The sequence below is a fragment of the Clarias gariepinus genome, chromosome 20 (genome assembly GCF_024256425.1).
Source record: "Clarias gariepinus isolate MV-2021 ecotype Netherlands chromosome 20, CGAR_prim_01v2, whole genome shotgun sequence".
Classification (NCBI taxonomy): domain Eukaryota; kingdom Metazoa; phylum Chordata; class Actinopteri; order Siluriformes; family Clariidae; genus Clarias; species Clarias gariepinus.
Window position 1 is genome coordinate 5,474,143 of NC_071119.1, and position 27,792 is coordinate 5,501,934.

Here is a 27,792-nt window from a genome sequence, read left to right on the forward strand (position 1 = left end):
AAAAAGCAAAGCCAAATAGTATGAGATGTAAAAACTAGTTGCTATTAATATTATTATTGTATAAATTAAAAAGATATGTAATTTAAACGCTAATACAAACGCAAAACTTTTGCGGCAACTAAACAAAAACAGGAAGCTGTGGTGTCAGTGTGTTCTGAACGGACCTTTTTGAGCTGTGACTCGGGTGTGTTGCTGCTCTGGATGTCAGTGAGGCCTGCTTTAGACTGCAGTGTTCCTTCTTTGTCATTTACCTATTAAACTCTTTAAACCATTAAAATCTGCTTCTGGAAAGACAGGACGTGTCTCACATTGTAACCTTTGCACGTGAGCAGGATAGCTCTCATGGGACCGTTGAACTCCCCAAATCGGAAGAGCTCCTTCACCTGACGCCATGCTAAAGACAAAGCGTCTCCACCCTGGCCTCAGAGGCCATGGTGCCCCGCCCACTCTCTCTCACTCTAAATGCATTCTTTTTTTTTTTTTTTTTTACTAATACCATATGCTAAATAAATGTGCCTTTTATTTTAACTATTCTTGACATGTCTACCCCACTGTAGGGTTTACATAATAATGACAAGGAATAACTGTTTTATCTCTGGGTCAGAGGTGTATCGAGTATTTAACGATTCGGGTTAATTTGATTAACTGAATTAAAATTTATAATGTACACTTTATCGACTACCTGTCCAGCATTTAGCACGATTTAATGTATCTTACCAGTTCTGCTTATCACGTGGCCAACGATGATAACACAAAATCTAGTATTAAGCAATTATGAGCAAGGTACAACAGTTCTTTATAAAGAAACAATAATTTATTTGACTAATCTACAGTATGACACATGGAACTACGCTACTTAAACGCATGCACACACACACACACACACACACACACACACACACACACACACACACACACACACACACACACATATACAAACAGTTTGGAACATGAAAATTAATGAATTCTTCTAGTATTATTTACCAGATCAAAGAAAGCCACAAGAGCAGAGTCTTGGGTTTAATCTTACGTTTAAGATTAATCTTACGTCTAGCCTCCAGGTCCTCGTGACCCTGAATACAGGATAAAGCGGTATAGAAGATGAGTAAGTGAGTGAGTGTTAATGCTGATTACACCTTTTAAGTTTGCAAAATAATTAAACAACACACAGGAATAAAACATACTGAGTAACTATATGTATATACGTTTTGCCCTACTGACACACTTTAAGGATGCAGGCTGGAAGAGAGGCTCTGGAATGTGGTCGATATTGTTCTCTTTGGGAGCCCTGTTCATCCCTACACTACTATCATTTAATAAATAAATTGTTGACCTTATACATGAGTTTAAAGTTAAAACTAATAAAAAGCTAAACATGTTAGAAGGATGGAGGATACATATATACAACCATTTAATGATTAAAAACCTCTTGTGATGTGGTTTTAAAGTAAGAAGTCGTACCTGGAGAAGGCTTTTCACCCATGGGACTTTGTTTCAGGTTTTGTGTTGGAATGTTCAGCTAAAACTGATTGGATTTGTCTGTCACACCTCTGTCACATGGTTAGATTGTTATTGTCTGTAGTTTGTTTAGACATGTGTGTATAAATAGTCCTCGGAGCAGCCAGCAAGTTGTCTCGCATCTGTTTTAACATTACCCTTTCTGTTTTGTTATGTTAAAGTCTCAGCCAATTAAACTATTGGTAGTGTTGTTCATGTTCTAGATCCTGTTTCAGTTTGTGTTTAGTTTTCTTAATTAAATGTCTTTACATCCGTGCCTATGCCTTGCCTGCTGTGAGGGTTCACCACTAGAGGGCACTGTTTTGCTTTTTGTACTTTTTGTTTGCAGACTTAGGGTCCCAGGAAACTGGATCGAGCATTGTTTGTATTTGCTGTTATTTATGTGGGCCTTTTGTTTTGTATTTTGGTTTGTTTTATGTAGTATTTTGGTTTGTCTTGTAACGTAACTGATGAGCAGGTTCCAAGGCTCTAGTCTGAGGTCATATGTAGGTCCCTTGTGTGTGTCATGTCTCGGGGTGTAATGGCTGATGGTACGCCGTGGGCTTACAAAGGGCAGGCATAAACGCAGAGGTTTTTTTTTCCCAAAAATAAAGAGTCTTTTATTAACAAACAAAATAATTAGACAAAAACGAAACAGACAAAACACTGGCTCTGGAAACATAACACTGGGATTCTGAAAACAAAACACACAGGGATTCAGGAAAACACATTCATAGAGGTTCAAGGAACGTAACACACACAGGGATTCATGAAGTCATCAACACTTAACTCGAGCTCACTGTTAGGACACTGGCCCTCTGACATGCTAACTCTAATGCCCGTGACACATAACATCACAACACCGACTGACAGGCAGGCTCCAATGTCTGCAACATATAACCATAGCCCTGTGTGATATTACAGACTCGAATACATCACTAAAACACATACAGTAGCCAAAGTTCTTTAAGGTGGCAATTAGACCTCTTCTGCTGCTACGTGTGACTCATACACACGCCTCTATAAACGACTCACACTCACTCCTATGAGCGCCATAATCACTCGCGCTCCTACGAGTGAATCACTCACACCTGCTTCTGTGAGCAACATCCACACACCTTAAAGCCAAATCAAAGATACACTTAACCACATTCTACACAGACAACATACCCTGCAGAGCCAACTCAACATACAGTAAAACGGTTTTCAAACCAAACAACACAAAGACCCACTAGACAATATTAATGCTCGACCCAGTTCCCCAGAACTACCAGCTTTTTATAAGATCTCTAATGAGCCCCCTCGGCTCAGGTGAACTTTGTTATCACCTGACCGAGGTGCCTTCTGGGAAACTGGGTCTTCTAACAAAACTACAAACAAAACAAACACAGCCACAGTGCCCTCTAGGGGCAGTCCCTTACAGTGTGTCAGTGTGTGTGGAGCTGATTTGGTCTTGTGAAGTTTTGTATTTGTCTGAAGGTGTTGTAAGTACTTTTTGTGTCTCTAGTGTTGGTCTAGCCCTTGCATGGTAAGCACTTATATGTTTGGCTTCTTGCATGTTTAGGAAACTGTGTGTTTAGCTGTCTGCATGTTTAGGACACTATATTTTTAGCTTCCTGTGTGTTTAAAACCCTGTGTGTTAGATCCCCATATGTTTAGCTATTTGGTAGGTGTAGCTAAGTTTATGTTCGGTTAAGAGCCATGTTCGGCTAAGTGCCATGTCTAACTGATTGCCATGTCTAGCTGGTTGTATGTGTAGCTAGTGGTAGGTTCGGATCTGGGTACGTTTAACTACGAATCCGTTTCGTCATATGCTTCCCCTTTCTGTCTCTAGTTTTGTCTAGCCTCGCCCCGTCTCTAGTCTCGTCCTATCACCAGTCTTATGTCTGTGGTCCCGTCTTGTCTAGTTTCAGCTCCATGCGTAGTTTGTTTGTGAGGTCTTAGCCTTGTGGCCCGCTCTTAGCCTCGTGTCTACAGCCAAAGAGCCTTTGGTACGTGTTGTACAGCCAAAGAGCCTTTGGTACGTGTTGTACAGCTGAAGAGCGCCTCTGGTACGCCATAGCACCTGTTTTGCCCTATGCTTTTTTGTTATAGTTTGAGTTTGTTGTTTGTTTCTTTGTTTTGTTTCTTTATTGTTCATGTTTTATTTTATTGTATTATTAAAAAACTCTTGTTTAAAACAACCCTCTGCGCCTATGCCTGCCCTTTGTGCCCACAGCAACAACAACAGCCAGTACCACCCATTCGTGACACCTGTATCCTCCCAAACCTGAACGCCTCTGTAAAGATTAATATTATATAAATCCAGGGAATATAGTAAAGTAACAAAATTAAATTAAAAAAATAATAACTTGGGGGAAAAAGACATTTGTAATGTTTTTTTTTTTTTAAATGTTTTCATCATCAGTTCTGGGTTCAATGTGCCACTGCCTTTCATTTGGTTTGTACAGTACATGTGAGGTTTGGCCTGGACTAAAAAAAAATTTGTATGAAAATCTGTTCTTTTTGTGGACGTGATTATCTCAAGCTAAGGATGTAAAAGTTCTCTGTCACGATTTGTTTAAATCTCACTATTAATTCTCTCAGAGTGCTAACATTAGCCCTGATCTATCACAACTTATAATAAGGTGGCCTAGTGTTTTCTCTCTTCCACAGAAAAAGCATGTTTTAGCTTTGGTGGAGTCAGTATGCGCTACAGTATGTGTCCACTGCTACTGTAGATAATGATAAAAGTTCTCAAGTTGTTCTGCTATAAAATACACAGGACTTCATCACTAAACAGCTGCAAGGAGGTCATGCTTGGATTGGTCTGAGTGACAGAGACATAGAGGGAGTGTGGAAATGGGTGGACGGTACACCACTATACCCTGGGTAAGAGACCCCATGTGTGTGTGTGTAAACAATATATATTTTTTCTTTTGCATTTGAGACTACAGAGCAAATAAATAAACCAAAATAAATCTTTTTACTTTGATATTTTAATTAATCAGAGATCATTTTGTTATGATTTGTTTGGAAACTCAGTACTGAAGACTAAATTAGTTTGTCTTAGTTTCAGTAAATGGGCTCACAAACAACCAGATAATCACCAAGATAATGAAGACTGTGTTGAGATTGGGAATCCTGATGAAAAGCCCTGGAATGACAGAACGTGCTCTCATGAACTAGTCTGGATCTGTGAAAATAACTAAATGTTTCCAAATAAATCAAGCTGAGTGTATTAATCAGTAGGACAAGTTCTAACTGTGTCTTCATGGAATTATTATTGTTAATTATTATAACTGCTGAGCACAACAACATTATTTGGCACCTATATGTTTACCTGTACTGCTTGATTAACTAAAAAGCTGTGATAATATAAAGCTCACCCTCCCTCTAATTAGGCTTAGACCTTTCTCTACTTATTTGCTTGAAGTATGACTTTTTTTGTTTGCTTTTTTGTTATTGTAATGTTTAGTATTTTACTAATTTTAACTTGATTATCCTTTAAAACGTTACTGGCAAGAAATCCTTTACCAAATTATTTTATGAATAAAGATGATTATTGCTCCTCAGTTTGTTGGTTTATGTTTTTTTTTTTTTCTATTCCATATTGTAATGTTGTTTATTGTTAAACTAATTTGGGAAGAAATTACTTATTTAAGTAGTGACCCAGATTTTTTCCTCCCTCAGCAAAAAGTAATTCAATTATGTATGCAATAGTTAAATTAGATGGTAACACTGCACACCGTGTATTAGTTGATCATGAGTAAATTCTTAGTTCATTGGTGTAAGTGTAAGTTAATAATTATTAAACAATTTAAATGTACATGTATACACTAATTGTTTAGACATCCTGATACTAATTGTTTAAACATACTGTTAACAAATGCTTCATAAACTTATATTGTTGTTATAAATCATGATTCATTCAGATGATTGAAAATCATTTACCACTTGTAAACAGTCCTCACTTCAGATGAGCTCACAAAAATAGTTAACTTGCTAGTTTTATTTATCCCAGGAGGCTTAGGGAACGAGGCAGGGTACACCCTGGACAAGGTGCCAATCCATACATACAGGACACGCACCCATACACACACTACGGGCACACTACATGTCTTTGGACTGTGGAAGGAAACCGGAGTACCCGGAGAAAACCCACCAAGCACGGGGAGAACATGTAAACTCCATCCACACAGAGATGCGAATCGAGCCTGGCCAGAAATCAAACCCGGAACCTGGAGGTGCAAGGCGACAGTGCTATCCACTACACCACCTCAGTGCAAACTGTGTCAGAACTGTGCAAAACTGTAAACCTTCAGTAAAATGAAAATAAATAAAATATAAAAAAAATTTTGAATAAAATATACCAGTTTCTATACTTGGTTAGCACTATCACCTTGCATCTACAGGGTCCGGGTTAGATTCCTAGGCAGGCTCGATTCTCGTCTCTGTGTGCATAGAGTTTTTATGTTCTCTTGCTTGATGGGTTTCCTCCGGGTACTCCGGTTTTCTCCCACAGTCCAAAGACATGTAGATTAGGCTAATTGGCATTCCCAAATTGTGTGAATAACTGTGTGAGTGTATGTGTGTGTGCCCTGAGATGTATTGGCCCTGTCCAGGGTGTACCCCGCCTCATGCCCTAAGCCTCCTGGGATAGGCTCCAGGTCCCCGCGACCCTGAATACAGGATAAAGCGGTATAGAAGATGAGTGAGCGAGTGAGTGAAACCAGATGTGAGGACCATGGAAGGTTGTGTCTTTGGATCCACCGGATCACCTGGCCAGTGGAAAGACTGTTGTCGCCTAGTAGAGGCCATCTTTGTGGGACTCTGTGACATTCACAAGTCATTATGCATTGGCAAAATAGGGCTGATAAAAAATAGACAAAATTTTTTTAAAAAGTTTTAATTGGTGTTGTGTGAACAGTGTCTAAGTTGCAGATTGGATATACACACAGATACCGTACATATTTTTTATATTCTGTTTTATTGTTGTTTTATCACAACATGTTTTATAGTGTTTTTTAAATAGATTTTCTCATAGCATTTTCTTTTTGCATGTGTGTGGGTGTTTTAAAGAACAAGGTGGCGAGATAATGAATGAGTTTAATATATTACTGTATAATGATACAATAATTAGCTAATAAAATTTGCATTATATTTTTTCAAAAGCTTAATTATTTATTTTTATCAGAAATATCTGTACAAACAGGAGTTAAGCAGAGTTTGGCTTTTTTACAGACTAAAGATGAAAAAAAAAAATTTCTCTTAAAAGTACAATACCAGATTAATATTTCATTTGTAATGCATTTGTCTTCATTCAAGCAGGTTACAGTCATATAGAGTAGTCAAATACACTGTTGCTTTGCTTGTCATGTTTAATCTATTAATTATTAAATTAATTGTACAGTGGAACCTTGGATTATGAGCATAATTCAATCCAGAAGTGGGCTTGTATTTCAAAACACTCATAAACCAAATTGTCCTATAAGAAATAATGGAAACTCAAATTATTCGTTCCACAGCCCCAAAAAATAACAAACAAAACTAGTTAATACAAAATATAAAGTGAAAATAGAACAAAGTAACCCGCACTTTACCTTTAAAAAAGGAAAAATAAAATCCTGACAGATAAGTGTTTCCTTTTGTGCGTGCTGGTGCTGTGTGTGTGTACAGTGTTTTATCGGAACAATAAAAAGAAATCACTCAATTGAGTGACACATTAATGGAATCATTGCTGTAAAGTAAAATAAAACAAATCAACCTGCACTTTACCTTTAAAAAGAATCGCAACAGAGCAGAGAGAAAGAGTGTGTGTGTCTGTGAAGGCCAAAGTAGGAGGGGTCTGTGTGTGTCACGGTGTTCAATGATGCGTGCACACAAAGAGCAGGCTGATACAGAAAGAGAAAATGGATTTTTACTTCTCTAATGAGACTTGCTTTTGCTTAACACACACGCTGTACAAACACACGCATACAGACACAAAATATTTTTTACGCACACACACACATGGTCACAGTGTTATAGTAAACAGTACACGTGTGAAGACCCAGCAAGGGAGACGATTACCCACAATTCCGCAGCGCAAGACATAAAAAAACTGTTGGCTCAGTTGTGATCACGTGACGTTCAGTATCAAAACAAGAAGCGCATGCGTGAGACATGATACCCGGTGCTCATAAACCAAGACTTGTTCGTTTTCCAAATCAAAATGTATTAAAAATCTTTGCTCGTCTTGCGGAACACACGCAAACCGCGTTACTCGCAATTTGAGGTTTTACTGTATTAGTCAAATTGACTTTTGTGTGACACAACATGAAGTGTTTAACATTTCTGATACTAATTAAACATTTCTATTTTTTTTTTTTTTTTTACAATAACCTAACCTCATGTTATGATTAATTATTTTGTGACACTTGTAAGATTTTTGGGTTAGAAAAAAAAAGTCTTGCTTGGGATTCAAACCTGGGACTTTTGGCTCTACAACCTTTAGACTTTGGGCAAACTCATTTATCATTAGTCACTTTTTCTTTGACTTTCGGCTGTTCCCTTTCAGCGGTAACCACAGCGAATCATCTGCCTCTATCTAACCCTATCCTCTGCATCCTCCTCTCTCACACCAACTAACTTTGGTCATGCACGAAAAGCGATTAGAGACAGCGAGGGTCAGACACGGAAAATAAAAGATACTTTAGGACTGAGCAGCTTCTGCTTTTCCCGGACTAAATTCTGTGTAAAGTGACTCAGAGGTAACTTTTCGCTGCCTGGAGGCTAAAAGAAGTTACAGGTTCAAGTTGTTCAGTGTAGTTTAGCGGAAACATGTCAGAGAGTTGTTTTGAGTTAAATAAAGTCTAAAGCTCGGTTATAAGCCCCATGTTGTGTTTGTTTCCCGCTAGTCGAGTGTAGAGAGAGTCAGAGTCTGGATCTGTACGTCTCCATCACTCACATCTCTGCACGTCAGTCTGGAATCTCTGTGAGTTTGGAAGCTCCACCTTTCTTTCTACTTAACTACATCAAAAGTGCCCGACACGATAAGAGAGAATTTATTATATATTATTATCTGCACTAACATGCAATTAATTGTTATTATCGATTCATTTGAATTTATGATTAATGTCAATGTTGAAAAATGAAAAGCGATTTTATCGTTATGTTCCTCGCTATAAACATGTAAAATGCCGTCAGCCACCAGTTTAATTTTATTAAGTATGGAAGTATATATATAGTGTATATATATATATATATATATATATATATATATATATATAGTGTTTTATTCATTTTTGTTCATTTTAAGGAAAAAATCTATTTTTGTTTCAAATAATCAGAGATTCAGTTTGTATCGCCCAGCTCTACAAATATGTTTGTCAGAGCATGTAATCTTCCTGTTTTTTTTTTTTTTTTTTTTAAGGAAAATGCATTTTCTGCCTTTCAGTACACGACTCTCAGGGTAGCAGAATAAACAGGTACAGGAGCGGTAGTGTGAGAGGGAACTGTACCTTATTAGTTAATTGATTGATGATGTCATCATTCTCCTGGACAGATTTTTAAAGAGTGCGTAAATATACTTTCAACTCTTACTCACTTGTTCTCTATCGCTTATCCTGTACAGGATCAGGGAAGCACGGAGCCTAATTTAGATATTTTCACCTATGAGCAGCATGTCATCTTCCTCCCACTTCCTCCCTCCCTCTTTCGCTTACTCTCCCTCTCTCTTTCTCTGTTTTTTACAGTGCCAGCTTGTGGGGTTGTGAGGCCCTTGGTGAGATGATGGAAACTGGGCCCACTGGTATAAATAACTGTCATAGCAATTTCATGATTTAGGAGAAAGCACATACAATTATAATATTTAAGTGTATAAATGTGCATTAAGTATAAACTATTCAACATACATGGTATAAAACATTTAATTAGATTTAAACATATTCGTAATTTAAGTATTGCAAAGTACTGTATTGCAAATAAATGTATAAGTGTGCATGAAAAACCTAAACAAAGTAGATATTCATGAAACAAATAAAATTCTATATAAATGAATAGGAAGGCCTATATTTACATTTACATATAGGCATTTGGCAGATGCTCTTATCCAGCAACTTACAAAAAGTGTCGTCGTTTAAAGATTGTCAAAGACTCCGCTGTACAGACATCTAAAGGAAGTTCATTCCACCACCTTGGGGCCAGAACAGGAAAGAGTCTGGATAAATGTCTTCCTCAATCCCTGAGAGATGATGGAGGATCGGAGGGAACATGGTGCAGTGTGTGGTGTGATAAGAGCAGAGAGGTAAGTGAATGCAAAGACACACACATTTAAGTCCCGCTGTGGTTCTCCCTTTGTTGCTTACTGCGGTCAGTCTCGAGGCTCCACATACCCGCTTACTGTTTATGTGCAGATTTTTACATGGTTAAACATTGAGCACGCAGCAATAGGGAACTGAAAAACGTAAATGCATCAGCTGTGCATTCAGCAGTAGTAACACTGCAGAGAGCAACAGCTCTGAGTCCAGCACAGCTCCAGTCATGTTTTTAAGCATTAGAGGCAGGCAGTTTAATTAGGACGATAATGCTGCATAGCTTTGTCTTAAAAATAGGCCTTTTAATTTTTTACTCTAGTTTAATTTTCAATTTCTTTTATATTGCATTTCAAATATATCTACTCAATTATTTTACTCATTTTCACTTAGAGTAACTGTTCTGTAGCACCCAATGTGACTGGTGTCCAAAATCGGCCGGAAGTACCCTGCGAAGTACACTACCCACAGTGTGTTCACCCATGTTTAGCTTGATTCCAAGTTGCAGGGAGCGAAAATGTTCTGTTCATATGGAACTACACCTCACTTGAAAAAGGAATGAACAAATTCCCATCAGTCATTGTGTGTTGCTGGAACGTGAAAAAAGCAAAGCTCGAAAAAGAATTTATGTATTATTATTATTATTAATATTAATATTATTATTATCAAGAATGACATATTAAAAGGACACAGAAATTACATTTTAATTTAATCAGAAAATCCCTATTATTATATAGGCTAGTAAGCTGTAAAAATGAATAATAATAATAATAACAATAATAATAATAATAACAATAATAATAATAATAATAAATCTCTGTACCTCTCAAATAAATTATTATTATAATAAATCAAGAATTTATTTACAAATTATGCACATTTTAATATTATAATGGTATCAGTGTTTGTTCCAATAAATATTCAATATTTAATGCCCGTATTGTGAAATTTTCAACAGGTATCCGAGGTGCTTATGTTACCATGGTAACGCATGGAGCAAGTGACGTCTGCGCTGGTGACTTTGCAGGGTGTTCCGAAAGGTGAAATTTTGTTGAGGGAAGTAGGAAGCACCCTGTGAAGTGCACTTTGGAATGGAACACAGCCCTGTATTGAGATTAACAAACAGTTTGTAAAACACTTTCAGGCACGTGCTGAATTTGGACAGGATTTATTGTAAAAAAAAAAAATGTGAAACTGAAATGATATATAAACACAGACAAACATTTAGTAACTGCAAATAAATACAGTTTGCACCAAAACCAAGAAGATATGTAGGTACTATCACTCAAAGTGCACTAAAGGGTTACCTTAACCTTTATCTAATCTCAAGCTTAGCAATAATGTCCACTTATGCATATCAAATTAAATTGCTTAATATTTCCAGAACATCACACAAAAATAAAGTTTAAAAATTGTACAAAACAAATAAACTAACTCATATTGGCACTCAAAGGCCTATTAACAAGCTGATGGCATTGGATAGAACAGAAATGACACTGTTCTCTTCTTCTTCTTCTTTGTTGTGTCTGGCAGCTTACAGCTATCTTATAGGTGCATTATCGCCACCTGCTGGCCCGGACTGAAACAAACAGTAAAAAATGAATAAAAATTGTTAAATTAGATTCTATCTACTAGGCCAGTTTCGATTAGATAATTAAACAGATCTCTATTTATTTTCCTGCTTATCTTCACAAGTATGTTTTTTTTATTATTTATTCATTTATTTTTGTCATTTCTACTCCATCCTCTTGCATGGTTTCTTTGCTGGTTCCTCTTAACTGTCTTTCTTTGTCATATCTTTTACAGATTGATAATATATGTGTTACTGTCTCTATCTATCCACAGAATTTACAGTTGGGTGTTTGCCTATTATCTTAAGACTTCGATTTAGTCCTGTGTGTCCCATTCTTAGCCAAGTTATGATGATTTCCTCTCTTCTGTTTTTTTCCCCATATTTTCCCCTCTTTTAATCTGCTTTTGTATTTTATCCATCTGTCTACCTGTTTCATCCCACCTTTCTTGCCGTATTTTGTTTGTGTTTTCTTTAATCATTTTTTAAACTTCTGCTCTGCTGATTGGGATTTTTATTTAAACATTTTTGCTCTTGAGTGCTTGTTTGGCGAGTTTATCTACTTCTTATTTTCCTTTTACTCCTGTACCTGTGTGCTGGTACCCATAGGAAGGTAATTCTTACACACTTCTGGTATAATTCCATGTTTGTAACAATAAATATAATGTCCAATCTGTACGAGGTTCCTGTTTCTAGACTGCTTATATGGCTGACATATTATAAGATACTATTATTGCCTCTCCTTGGTCATTCTTCTCTACCATTCCAGTGTGTATTCTTATTAGTTTGGAAGTGTATACTGACAGTTGGTCTGTTGTTTTTTTCTGTAGCTGTTATTTTGTATTGTGGGATGTAGAACGCTTCCTGTGTTTGTCTTTGAAACAGTCCATGTATATAATATATTTCCTATTGCCTTTATATGGTTTTGCACTATTACTCAGCATGGGGTGTGTGTTGGGTTGTCCCTTATTTTATGTTTTAGACTTGCGTCCACTGGTGGTGCTATTAATTCCCATGGTGGGGTGCTGTGTAGTGCTACTGTGGGACTGATATTGAGCTCTTGGAGTCGTAGGCTTTTTGCTTTAGCATCCCCTATCCATCCAAAGCTGTGTAGATTAGCCTTATTATGTTCCCAGGACTCTTTGAGGATGGCCTTTGTTGATGGTCTTTGCTGTTGCTGATGTTCTTAGGTTTATCCAGTATACCAACAGTAGTTTTTTTCTTCTTATTCTTGTTGGTATTACCTTAGTTTCTTATTATGGTTAATACTGGGGATGTTTTGAAGGCCCCACAGCAGGCTTGCATAGTGTCTATCTGTTTTAAGATAGACACTATGCTGGGCAACCGTAGTCTATGGTAGCTGTCATGAATGCGTTGTATATTAACTAGGCTGTGTTAGCTCCCCACATCTGTCCTGTTAGGCATCGTATTACATATGTGATATTTGTTGCATATATTTTATTTTCCAGGTTAGCTTTTTGTCAAAATATATTCCTACTGTAGGTACTTGACTGTTTGTACTTGTTTTAGTTCCTGTTCATATAGTTTTAGAGAGATTTTTTTATGTCTTCTTGTAAAGCAGATACTGTGTCTTTGTTATAGATATCCTAAATCCCCATTTATTTGCCCATTTTTTTAGTTCTTTTATTGCTCTCTGCATCTTGGTGTTGATGTACTCAATGTTCCCGTCTCTGACCCATAGTGCTCCGTCATCTGCATGTGATTCTAGTGATTTCCCTATTGTTTCTGCAGCTTCATCGAATATAAATGTTTATCATGCTGTTAAATTGTATTGGGCCACACACACTTCCTTGCGGAGTGCCGTTTTCTACTGTATATTACGTGCCTGAGTATTCTGTTCTATTGTTCTATTTTCCAGAAAGTTCCTTATCCAGTTATGCATTTTTCCTCTTATTCCTAATTTGTCAAGCTTCCATAAAAGACCTCTTTTCTACAGCATATCATATGCTTCATCAATGTCGAAAAAGACTGTGATTACCGTTTCCTTATTTGTTTGTGCTTTTCTTATTCCAGATTCAAGGTTTAATGTTGTTTTCATAGTACTTCTTCCTTTTCTAAACCCATTTTGGTATGGTGATAAGAGTTTGTTTATTCCGAGGTGGTGTGTTAGTTTCTGTTACTATTCGTTCCATTGTTTTTCCTATTTGTAATGTGAGTGCAATTGGCCTGTAGTTAGTTGGGTCTGAAGCTTCTTTATCTGGTTTTAGTACTAGTATTATAGTGGCTAGTTTCCAAACCTTAGGAATATTGCCTATTTTCCATATCAGGTTGAAGAATCATAGTATATCTTGAATTAAGGTATCCGTCATGTGTGCAAGAATTTTGTAACAGATGTCATTTTTCCCTGGTGTTTGCCGTGCTCTTGGTGTTGCTTTTTTAAATGTATGTTTCGAGAATGGGAGGTCTAGTTCTTATGTGTTGGTTTGCTTTCTTCTTTTTTTCTTGTGTTGAATTATTGTGTTTTCGATACTCTCCCTCAAATCGCTGGGTATGTTTCCTAAACTGCGTATATTAACAAATGTCATGGATAAGTCCTGATTATTGTTCCACAATTTTCTGTGCTCACATCTCGGGGGGGAAGGAAGTTTCTGATGCATCACTTCCTTTAGCCAATTACAAGTAAACTGTGAAACGTATAGAACTGACTAACTAAATAATCCAACATACAGAGGTTCACATTATTCTATTGTCTTTGTCAGTGCAGTTTAAGCTGCAATATTAATCCTAATACAGTTTATTAGAAGGTTATTTTAACAATTAAAACAAGTTGATAAATAAAATATTATTTATGCTGCCATTCTAATGTATGCATGCTGAACGTATCAGGCCTTTATATTTTTCATCCAGGCCCTTCAGCCTTAGTCCACTACTGCAAAAAGTAGAGATACACACACAGACACACACACGCATGCATACACTCACACTCTCTCACACACACACATACGCACCTGTTCCTCTCTGCTGTTTATGATCACTAGGACTGCCCTCCCTCTTTGCAGTCCCGTCTGCTCTCAGTCCAGTTTATATACCTCCCTTTATCTATAGAAATAAATGGAGAGAACTTACTGAGATTAAAACGCACAGTTTCTTAGCTATTGCTTGTGTATAGACGTGATATTTATTCCACCACATAGGCTACCATAAAAAGATAAAAACAACCTAACAAAAAATAATACAGTGAAACCTTGGATTGTGAGTGATGCGGTTTGCGAGCGTTCCGTAACATGAGCAAAGATTTTTTTGTATATTTTGATTTGGAAAATGAACAAGTCTTGGTTTACAAGTATCATGTATTATGCATGCACTTCTTGCTTTGATACCGAGCGTCATGTGATCACAACTGAGCCAACGTTTTTTCTCTCTTGTGCTGCAGAATTGTGGGTAATCGTCTCCCCTGCTGGGTCTTAGTGCTCGTCTCTTACTGGTATAATCAACATCCGTACATGCGTGTACTGTTTACTATAACACTGTGACCACGTGTGTGCGCGTAAAACATTTTATTTTGTGTGTGTACAGCGTGCGTGTAAAGCAAAAGCAAGAGGTTAAAGATCCATTTTCCCCCTCTGTATCAGCCTGCTCTTTGTATCTGTGTGCGCACACATCATTGGACACTGTGCCACCCCCTAATACACACACACACACAGACCACTCCTACTTTTGCCTTCACAGACACAAAGACACAGACACACACACACACACACAGACACACTCACTTTTTCTCTGCTCTACACAGAAACATTGCTTTGTCACAATTCTTTTTAAAGGTAGAGTGCAGGTTAATTTGTTTTATTTTTACTTTACAGCAGTGATTACGTTAGTGTGTTTCTCGATTGAGTGTTATTAGAGAGATTTCTTGATTATTTTCTTGATTAAACAGCATTTTCGTTGCGTGCACGTGTGTGTGTGAAAAGAGTGGAGGAAGGGTAACTGTGTAAGATGAGAAGAGGGAGAGGGCAGCTTACTTTAGTTTCACACACACACACACACACACACACACACACACACATACAGATCTGGGCCCGGTTTCTCGATAACTTACACTATTCGCGAGCTAAGAAGACTCTTAAGGTATATCTTACGTGAAGTGACAAAAAGTCTAAGTGTATTTCTCGAACTGTCACTTAGGAGTTGTCCTAAGTCACTGCCTCTTATGTCCGACGTTACAAGGCGCTGTCTACAGTGAAGGTACTGAATTAGCTGACATCGGTTGCTCAGGAATCGATTTTTGACTCCTTTTGCATGACAGCGTTAGGAAAGACGGCACTTTCTATGCAAATTAAAGATTATACAAAATTCTTTCAATAATGTTTATTTCGACATGGGTTAACTCATCAATAGCATGCCATAATAGACAAATATATAAATAAAAACCCCAAACTGTCGCTAATATTTTTATGTAACCTGTAGTGACAGTGAAACGAACCGAGTATACAATCATAGTTGATTGACAAACAGCTGACAACACTCTTCACCAGCTTCAGAAACGATGTGAAGCATGTCAGTAGTTGGGGTTGTATAGCGCTCTTATGCAATAAATACGATGAGATGACAGAGTAGAGGTTTAACACCCCTAGAGTATCTCATTTGCATGGTCTCGCACGGTGGCCGTAAGTCCGGTTCCTGCAGATTCAGCGCAAGTTTTGGTGCCGTGGTTAACTTTTTATTTTAAAAGTTCACATGTTCATCTCACAGTGAGTCAAACCGCATAGGTGAGATAGGTGTATTACGCATTACAATCACTTAGAAAAATGAATGGATGCGGGGTTTGAAAGTCCCAAGTTTATTTTCTCATTTAACTAAATAAAATAAAATAAAATAAAACGGGTCAAAAGAAAAGCCCATCCAGTTATGTATAATGGCTAATAATCAATGAAACATTTTAAACAAAAAAGCAGCGAGCAGCGAGCAGTTGCCTTTGAAGGCGAAACCTTTTTTTTTAAAAGCGACCTCAGGGAAAATATGAAAAGGCCTAAAGTTTTGTCTAAAGGCAAAATTTACATGAACCACACGGCTCCATGGATGGCATCGTCTTCAGTTTAGCACAAATTGTTTGCAACCTGTTTAATATTAAAAGTGATCGCCAATTTTAATGCATTAGACACATTATGAAATAGGCTAATTAAAAGTAACTCTATTAGTTCTGATATCAACTAAAATAAAATCCTTGAACAGGCGTACGGTATATTCCATCATTAATACGACTTTGATAACGTGCCATAATGTGCTTCCATACACCGCTGTTTTTATAAAAACTGCTGCTCAGTAGCGGCGACTAGCGTCTTGAGCTGTAACTACGCTAAGAATGAGTTAAGGTTGGTCCAGACCAACCTTACTAAGGTGTGACTTACCTAAGAGATACTTAGTGAAAGAGCGTTTCAGGAAATGGGCCATAACGTTATGAGAAAGGTTAAGGTACAACTTAAGGACTACTTAGCGATAAGAAGCTTTCGAGAAACCGGGCCCTGGCCATTAAAAACGCACGTTTCGAGAAAAGGGATCCCACGACTTGCTGCGGCAAGCTGTGAAAATGCCCTTCATTACCTGTAGGGGGCAGTCGTGTTTCAGTCTGAAGTATTGTGTGTCTACTGAAGCCGAAAATGTGTTCTCTTTCTTAGGCGCCCATTGACCGCAAGCAACAGAGCTCATAAACGTGTCGAGCTCAAACTGTAAATACTGATATGTATTTATTCTTCTCTCCTTCTATGATGATACTTTGTTAACTACGCTTTCTTCATTCAGTATTATTATTATTATTATTATTATTATAAGTAGTAGTGGTACTAGTAGTGCTCCGAATTTATTTTTATTATTATTATTATTATTGTAACGCACCCGCGCGTGTGCAAAAATCCTAAAACAATATTGTTTTATTATATTTATGTGCTTTAAATACTAAACAATAAACACTGCCTTTTGCAAAGTGAAAGTGAGTTGAGCATGCAGCTTTTTGATTAAAATGCTGATAAACGCGTGCACAGATATAAGCAGATTTATTTATAAAACTACAGACATGAAATGAAACAAACACAAAAATATGCGCTTCTCGCTGAATACAATGCGACAGCACCAAAATCCCCGGGCTTTGACTGCGCTGTCCATTCATTAGTACTGTAGTAGTACACTTAAAAATGCTGGGTTTCTATGGCGTTATATTCCTGCCACAATTCTGAGCCCGGGGTTTAACATTTTGAGAGCAGACAAAGCACTCTATGCGCGTGCAGCAGAGGTGTGGACTCGAGAATCTCAGTGGTCCGCGCATAACCCTTCGCGGGCGAGCCTTCTCCTAAATGCGCGTTCCCTGTGCCCTTTTCACGGGGGTGGGGCTAAAAAAAACGCATCCTGATGGGGGAACCAACTTCAACACAGCACCGGATTGTTTGTATGAGGTAGCCTACGTGAGTGTATCACACTAAGTAGGGAGCAAAGTTCTTTAATGTTATGTGAAGAAAACCACGTTATTGTTTGTATGAAGTAGCCTACTTCATTGAGAATATGTGCTACCATTTTACATTGCTACTAGCATTTACTAACATTTGTATTTTTATGTATCTGAGCAATGTTCTTTCATAAAAAAAGGTTTGTTTAATAAATACAGATCTTACAACCATACATAATCTGTATACATTTTATTTTTCTGCTAAAAAGACTTGAAAAGACTTGAAAGTCAAACCGTAGGACTTTGGACTTGACTTGAGACTTGTTGCCTTTGACTTGGGACTTGACTCGGGACTTGCCTGTCTTAACTCGAGACTTGACTCGGGACTTGAGGGCAATGAATTGAGACTTACTTGTGACTTGCCAAACAATGACTTTGTCCTACCTCTGGCGTGCAGTGTACCCACTGCGCGCTCAACAGCTCGATTATGCGCATGCAGAGTCTTCCCTGCTCGCGCAACATGTTCTCCGTGCACCCGCGACCTCTCGATTCTGTGCGTGCTCGACTCTGCCTGCATGCGCGTGCAACATTAATTTTCAGTGCGCGCTTGACTCTCGCTCAACTTTGTCCAGTGTTACAAAACTGCCACAAAACCAGCCAATCACAGACATCCACACACTACTTTTGATTGTCTGTTTCTTCTCTATCAGCTGGCAATATCGACCGCATAAGGCATACTATAATTTGTATAGTGCTTTTAAAATGGTCATTGTCTCAAAACAGCTTTACGAAAAAAAAGGAAAGAAATTAAAATTATATTATTATATATAATAAAAATACAAATGAAAAGTAATTATTTAAGAAAAGCATCGTAAAAAAAGGTATACTTATTAATAAATATTATAAACAAATATTATAGTATTTATTTTTTTATTCAATGAAGTATTAGTACAGTAAAACCTCGGATTACGAGTAACGCGGTTTACGAGTGTTCCGCAAGACGAGCAACAATTTTTAATAATTTTTTATTTGAAAAACGAGCATTGTCTTAGTTTACGAGCACCGAGTATCAGGTTTCACGCATGTGCTTCTTGTTATAACACCAAGCGTTACGTCATTACAAGTGACCCAACGGTTTTTCTCTCTCTTGCAGCGGAATTGTAGGTAATCGTCTCTCCTGCTGGGTGAATACGCACACACACACATTAACGGAGAGACCGTTTTTAAAACTGTTTAAAAATTTGCAAGGAACATCGCTAGTCACACTTGCGTGAGCGCATACTAACGGGATCACTACTGTAAAGTAAAACAACAACAACAAAAATTAAACAGCTCCTCACCTTTGAAAACAGTCGCAACAGAGAAGAGTTTGTGTGTTTGTTTGGCAACCTGAGAGAAGGGGAGCTGTAAAGCCGAGACCTATCGTCTCCCCTGCTGGGTCTTAGAGCCTGCAGTGTTTTTGAGTGTGTGTGTGTTTGTGTCTGTGTAAGGCAGAGAGTTTGTGTGTTTGTTTGGCAACCTGAGAGAAGAGGGCTGTAAACGCGTGCGACCCCCCTTCAGCCCCTCTTCTCTCAGGTTGCCAAATAAACACACAAACTTCTCTCTGTCGCGATTGTTTTCAAAGGTGAGGAGCTGATTAATTAGTTTTTTGTTGTTGTTGATTTACTTACAGCAGTGATCCCGTTAGTATGCGCTCTCGTGAGTGTGACTAGGAATGGTACTTGCAAATTTTTAAACTGTTTTAAAAACGGTCTATCCGTTAATGTGTGTGCGTGCACAAACGAAAACCCTTATCTGTCGGGATTAATTTTTAAATTTTTTTAAGGTAAAGTACAGGTTTTATTTTTACTTTATATTTTGTATTAATTATATTTATGTATTTATGTTTTTGGGATGTAGAATGAATAATTTAAGTTTCCATTATTTCCTATGGGAAAATTTAATTTGGTTTACGAGTGTTTTGGAATACGAGCCCGCTTCCAGAACTAATTAAGCTCGTAATCCGAGGTTCCACTGTATATACCAGTTTCGTTTGTCCATTGTGTGTTTTTATTTACTTATCTAATTATTCTTATAGCTCATCGTTAGACTACATTGACTAGTTGCGTTGCTTTCGCTATGCTGCATCATTAAACTTAATGCAAAAAACGGTGTTTATGCAGTAGACCCATGGGTGAACACGATGATTTAAGAATTTAATTAAACACGGATATATATAAGTGCAATTTTTATTAAATCCAACATTTTAATGGTTAGTGATTGGTGCATGGGCGTCAACTCACATGTTCTGTAATATTCCATTGTCATTCATATTGATGTTGTTTTAGAGCTCTTTACTAAAGCATTCTCTAGTTAGTAAGTAAGTAAGTAAGTAAGTAAGCAAGCAAGCAAATAAAAGATAAATTAATAAATAGCTTTAAATTGTACTTCAGCGTAGTAAAAGTACCCTAGCATAAGTTTATAATAAATATTAATGTATAAAGAAAATCTAATTGATATATTTGTGTTTAATTAAATTCTTAACATTTCAATGGTTAGTGCTTGTTGCAGATATTCACACTATTTTTGGGGAAGATCTTGGCCTTTACAGGCTACTATACGCTGATCAGCAGTCAGCGCCCCGCCGTAACCAGCAGATCAAAAGAGCAGTTATCGGCTATGACACGTAGCTTTTGAGTTTGGAAGCCAAGGTTTGTTGGTTGGTTGGAAGCATGTTTGAAGGAGAAGATAATGTCACAAACACACATACAAACTCTCTGTGCATACACACAACCCTCCGTGCAGATACACCGTGCAAAGAACAACTTTGTAATACACCTGGCTATTAATTAAAATGAATATTTAGACCTAAAGAATTAATTTATCGGCGTGTATAAACCTGCGGCTCACACTTATATAGGCTACTTAATAGATAAACGCAGGCTTTTCCAACACGCCAGCGCGCTCCAATTGTGAGCCGATTTATTCAAGTCATAATTAGAGAATATATAGAGAGATAAATAACATAGAGAAAGCATAATATGACTGTCCATACAGTAAATAAAAAGAAACGTATAAAATCCAACTATTAAGTCTGATTTAATTGCTATCATTAATCTATCTGTTTAAACCTATCTATTTTAGGCATAGACATCCGCTTTGTCTTGTTAATTCATCTAAACCCCCCTACAGTATTTGCCAACAGCGCACACAGTTTGATAAATTCACACCTATCGTGAATGAAAGGTGAGAAGAGATTCCGCAGAATCTTTTGACACAGTGCTTGCTCTGAAGGACTATACTCGACAAGAATATAGAGAATAAGAATCATGTTTATAATAAGATAATTAATTAAATAATAAAATTATATCAAATAAGAACTTTATTTAGAAGCTAGACCGACCACATTTCTTACTCACTGCTGAAGTAGTTAAATATGCCTATACTGTAGATACGTAGGTTACATTTTAAAAGTCTAATCGCAAGTAAACAAAACTGCATTTAATGTTAAAAATATATATATATATATATATTATATAACAGTATTAGACACAAATATATGATATGGTAGTATATAAAAATTAAAAAGCTCAACGAGTGCTCAAATGTAAAGCAAATTAATATTAAAAATAACGTTCCTACCAGCCCACTATTGTTTTCTGTTCAAATTTTAAGATGCCCGCGCATATGTACAAAAAGACGAATACAAAGAATACAAAAGTGATTCATCTTTAATAAAGTTAGCCTAATACAATATTGTTTCCAATGCTGAAGCAAACGTGATTTTGTTTAAATCTATTCTCTGAATACAACATGACAGCACGTCCCGAGGTGACACCCAGAACCCCCAGTAACTGTAACCCCTCTTCTCACCTTTCATTCACGATAGGTGTAAAGTTATTAAACCGGTTTCGCTTACGGGGGAATTCACAGATATGAGGAGTTTAAAACGATTTAACAAGACTGAGCAGACGTCTCTACCTAATATGTATTTCGCCAGCAAAACATAAACATATTCTATATTTAATAAAACTGTATTGAAACAAAATTGTGTATTCTTATTTAATATCACTTCCGGAACATTGTTGTCCAAACATTGTATGGAAAACAGTGAAACCTTAGGACAAACAGAAAGGACAAATAAAGAAATGTACGAAACATTAACACATTTACCGTGTTCAAATTAATAAAGAGTTACTGCATTATGTTTTAAGATATCATTAATTAATTTTATTTTTGTTTACTAATTATATTGTTAGGGGGTGCGGTGGAGATCGGCACCAAGAGATGTTTTACTGATTACGATAGCTCTGACGCAGGGCTTTAGAGGGGGTCAGTGAAATAGGAGTTGTTGTGAGAGCTTATGACAGACACGGGAAGACATTTCCGTTTGGAGATAGCGTGGGATTATTAATTAATAAACTTAAAAGGAAACCAAAAGAAAACTGAAAACACAAAATAAACAGAGCTCCGCCTTCTAACCGAGAACGCACGGGATCCTGGAAACTAAAACAAAAAACTAAAAAACTAAAGATTCTCTCGGGGCTTATGCCCTTTCTGAGGATTTATAGTAGGCATAGAGAGAGTAGAGTTTGTGCTTTGTGCACTTTAACACGAGAGCGCGCGCTTAACTGTTGCGTGTCGCTCTCCCTCACTTTCTCGCCCGTGTCTTATGCCCAATCCCAATTCTATTTTCTACCCCTTCCCCTACCCCTCGCCCCTTCCCCTTGTCCTTTGAAACAAAGTGAAAAGGGGAAGGGTTAAAATATTTCCCCTAAGAAATGGGACACCACTACAACACTGTTATACGTCATCATACGTGTCCGTTCATTTACATGTACACATACAGTATGGCCGTAAGCAAAACAAACAATGCGTTATCAAATGCTTGGCAAACTGCCGTGCTACTGAACTTTCATATTTGTTTGTAGCATGCAGTAAAGTGTATATGACATAAAAATATATTTTTGTAATATCGAAGAATTTCTTTCTGTACAAATATGACCCAATATATACTTTTCTTTTTGTTTTTGTATTGTGTTATATTTTTATACTAGTAAGTAGTTTTAAAAAATAATCTCCACTTTAATGAGCCAGTGTATTATGATGTGAGATGTGGTGGGCTGCTGGATCCAGCCTCACTGTCCCTGACCGTAATGTAAAAGCCGTCAGAGCCTACTGGAACTTCCCTTCACGCCGAAGGCATAATCTGTTTATTTAAAGCATTTCACAGCATTTACCTTTAAAGCTTTTTACTTTTTTTGCGTAACTTTTAGCTCCACCCTTTCATTCATGGAAATTATTGTTAATTTGCTCAGAGAAATCCGCTGCATCGAGAAAGGATCAATATCTATCCCCTTCCGTATATTAAAAGTAAATAGAATAGAAAAGACCAAACAAACAAAGGGAGGGCAATACATCCGCATGCGCGGTAACATAAACACGCGCTCTTTGTTGGCGGCGCCTGTGTGGTCGATGCATTCATCCATATGGGTACTGACTGGGCCGGCCGACATTGGCCAGCGGCCCACTGGGAAAACTCCCGGTGCTCCAGATGGCCAGGCCCCCTAAGCACAAACAGAAAGGACGAATAAAGAAATGTACGAAACATTAACACCTTTACCGTCTTCAAATGAATAAAGAGTTACTGCATTATGTTTCAAGACATTTTTAATTTAATTTTTTTTTACTAATTATATTGTTAGGGTTGTGGTGGAGATCCGCACCAAGAGATGATTTACTGATTGTAATAGCCCTGACGCAGGGCTTTAGAGGGGGTCAGTGAAATATGAGTTGTTGTAAGTGCTTACTGTATGACAGACACAGGAAGACATTTCCATTTGGAGATAGCGTGGGATTATTAATTAATAAATTTAAAAGGAAACCAAAAGAAAACTGAAAACACAAAATAAACAGCTCCGCCGTCTAACCGAGAACGGACAGGATTCTGGAAACTAAAACAAAAAACTAAAAAACTAAAGATGTAAAAATGGATACTGTATACACATAAAAACATAATATATTCAGTAAATTTGTGAATTACACTCAAAGTGATTATGGAGTCTGATTTGATTGGTACCATTAAACATTTTATTTCTATTTATTCTATGTTTTGCTGGTGAAATACATTTTAGGCAGAGACGTCTGCTCGGTCTTGTTAAATCATTTTAAACACCTCAATTCTGCCAATTCCCCCATCCGCGAAAACGGTTTGATAACTTCACACCTACATCAAAGGTGAGAAAAGGGATTACAGTAACTGAGCGCGCTGTCGCATTGTATATACTGTACAACACGCGTTTATCAGCCTTTTGATTAAAACGCTGCCTTTTGTAAAGTGAAAGTACTATATTCGCATAGTTAACAATATCAGATAAAATAATATGAAGCACATATACACACGTTCATCATGAAAGATCTGTTGTAAAACAAAAGTAAATTCATGTTTGCTTCAGCATTGGAAACAATATTGTTTTAGGCTAACTAATTATACACAATTCTCCATTGTACTTGGTCTGGCTTTTAGATAAAGTCCTTCCATGCGCCATCTAGCCGATATTTAGTGAAGAACAACACATTTATTTAAATTCGCAAATGTTGCTTACGGCAAGTCGCGGCACGCCACGCGCTAAATTGCGGCATCTCGTGGGGAAACACGAGCCTTCTTAATGGCCACATCTGTACACAGTGCCTATCTGTCGGGATTTATTTTTACTTTGTTTTTTTTTAAAGATAAAGTGCAGGTTAATTTGTTTTATTTTTACTTTATGTTTTGTGTTAATTATTTTTATGTATTTATTTTTTTGGGCTGTGGAATGAATAATTTGAGTTTCCATTATTTCTTATGGAACAATTTGATTTGGTTTAGGGGTGTTTTGGAATACGAGCCCATTTCCGGAACGAATTATGGTTGTAATCCAAGGTTCCACTGTATATTTATGATGGGTGCTTTCACCCAAACTGTTCTGTTTCAGGGTTTAGAAACAGGAGATGTTTTGCCCTGTTGATCACTTGGATTGATTATTCATTTTGAGTATTTGGTGTGTTGTCTTACTGCACATAATTAAAGAAGACTCTTTAGACCCTGACTGGAAAAATAAAAACAGCACACACACTCTAAAGAGAACTCTATGTGTGGACAATAAGCACTTATATAGACATTTATATTTTAGACACTGGGTGTGGAAACGGCGGCGGTACGTATATTATCTCCAGGAGGAAGGTAAGGTTTAGTGATTGGGAATTAATGTTGAGGTGATCAGTAATTAATCAGGTGTTATTACAATACAGACAAAGTTAGTTATTAGTTATTCAGGAGAAATGTAAGACTCAGTAATAACTGCACAGTTAATAGTGAACTGATACAAGCCTAATTACTGATTAGTTAATGTCAATGAAGAACTATTTATTCATTCTTTCTTACTTCTTATACAGTTATCTATTAGTTATGGATCAGTATTATAAAATGTTACCAATATTAATGAGACGTTTTTTATTCTAAGACCTCTGTGTAATTATATGGAGAACATGTGAGAGGATGTGAGTTAAATCTTGATGCCCCAGTTTTAAGACTGTTTATGGATGTCATCTGTGTACATTTTACTGTTGGGCAGAAAATATAAGCTAAATCTACAGTATCTACTTACCCCATGCACAAAATTTCCTCAGGTATTCCTTTGTCTTATTCCGTAACTGTTCTCTTTCTGTAGTCAGGTTGTTGTGGCTGGTCTGTAACTGTTCTCTTTCTGTAGTCAGGTTGTTGTGGCTGGTCTGTAACTGGTCTCTCCATATAGTCAGGTTGTTGCAACTGGTCTGTAACTGGCTGTATTCTGTGTTCAGGGTGCTAAATTTGATCCACAGCACTGTGATGACAGTCAGCAGGAGAACATACAGCAGCACCACACACACTGCAGTCAGTCTGTAATACCTGCTCCATGCAGTGTCCCCTCCTGGATGTGAATGAACACAAAGACACATAATTTATTTTCTACAAATTTAGACCTAGCATTTACAGTTCAGTCTCAACAGCTTCATTATTATCAATAAGGCTGTTGCAATTCAGCAGTGAATTGGAGAACATTTTAATAACTCTATCCTGCCATTACAATGAAACTCCTCCCTTTGCGGGGGTTTGAGCTGGTTTTAAAGAAATTGATTTGCTAATCTGAATCACATCACTTTAAATGAATATTTAAATGAAAACATTTTCTTTTTTATTGTCTGTGCATGTGCAAGGTGCATTCCTAAGCGCAAGTGACGCGCGTAAAAGGCTCCATAAAAGTTGAACAGACAGCTACAGTAGGAGCACGAAACAAATAGTTAGAAGTGGAAATTATTTGTAACTAAATAATATGGAAATTTAAATATTTAATTATCTAGAATGCAATAATAATAATAATTTGACCACTGTATGGTCTCCGATCAACATTTACAAGCGCATTTACACACTACAGGCAATTTTGAAACACCATTTAGCCTAATCTGCAGGCTTTTGGACTGTTGAAGCAAACCAAAGTACCCGGAGGAAACCCACCACAGAGAACATGCAAACCTCATGGACACAGACCCAGAGGTGGAAATCGAACCCCGGAGGTGAGTGGCGACAGTGCTAAACACTAAGACATTGTGTGGCCAAATAATAATAATAACAATAATAATAATAATAATAATAATAATAATAATAATAGTTATAATAATAATAATCATCATCATCATCATCATCTTCATCAAATACCAAACTTTTCCTGCATTTTATCCAGGTCCAACATTTCAGGTCTGTTTGTTTCTTAAGAGCTAAAGATGGATTTGGTAGCAGCTGATGACTACTGGTTAACCTAGTCTTCTTTTATATCACTCAATATTGAGGATCTCATCATAAATGAACAAAACTTAAATAGACACAAAATAAAATATTGAGAGTCTAATCAAACAGAAATTGCCACAAACAGTTTTGTACCCGAGTGTCTATTAGTCAACTGTGTGTGAGTGTGTCTGTGTGTGTGTGTGTTGATTTCTTTAAGCTTACATAATGCCATTTTTAACAATACATAAAAATACATTTTGTTACACTTTACACATTTTAAATGGATTATTTTATGGATCATTGCATAAAAAAAGTAGTTCAGAAGATATACACATATTTCTGCATGTGAGTGTATTTTACCTGAACTTTCAGATTGTATAAAGCTTCCGGGCCTCTGGGTCTCCAAATTGTCCTGATTCGCATAAACATCTTCATATGATTTCCTGCTGTCACTGCAATCATCTCTGTCCTCTCCTATAACTTCTACATTTGCATAAATCTCCTCAGTTATCTCCATTCTAACTAAACGTCCAAAACTACACTCGGAGTGGCTGTCTTAAGTCACACTGCACAAGTGACTGAATGTGTTGCTGCAATATTGAAAACTTATTTCCTCTTTTATTCATTCTAAACATGCAATAAGCCACAAGTGAGAAACAGACACACTATGAAGACACGTAAGAGGGCAGGCCTTAATGCAGTCTCTAAACAGTCATGTGACTACCAGACTCACACTGAAATGTTTTCTAAATATATATTTTTTTATTATAGGGATGATGATTTTAAAATAATTTTACTGATCTGCAGGAAATACTGTGTCCTGAAGTGAAGCAGCTCCATCACACACCTGCCTGCCGATCATCAGATCTTACATCTGTTCATTATAGAGAAGGAAAAGCAGACAATTATTAAGCAGGTTAATTAACATTATTGTGTTTACAGAAGTAAAAAAAATTGGATAGATTTTAATAGGAACATTTAAAAACAAATCACACTAATACAACCAGCATAAAAACATAAAACGTACGGTATCTTTTGAATAAGATGATGAATTAATAATTTATTTTAGCACCATTAAAATAACTTTTTCTATATAAAGAATGGATTGTCTATATGTTTAGATACTTGAGTTTTCTAAAACAGCAAATCTGACAGTGGTCCAAGCTACAAGGCATTTGTATAATAACGCATGCCTCTTAGTACAGTATGGTGTGCTGTTGCTTTCACACCTCGACCACAGGAAGCTACTGCTGTTTGGTCTCTTCCTTTACTG

General features: G+C 37.0%; 1 protein-coding gene across 1 annotated transcript in view; it reads right to left on the reverse strand.

Annotated features, from left to right (window-relative positions):
• Positions 1-27,792, reverse strand: part of LOC128508231 (C-type lectin domain family 4 member M-like) — a 302,540-nt gene that overhangs the window by 222,695 nt on the left and 52,053 nt on the right. Inside the window, exon 3 of the mRNA XM_053479455.1 lies at positions 25,410-25,559. Coding sequence (XP_053335430.1) covers positions 25,410-25,559 — 150 coding nt within the window. The remainder of the gene's footprint in view (positions 1-25,409; positions 25,560-27,792) is intronic.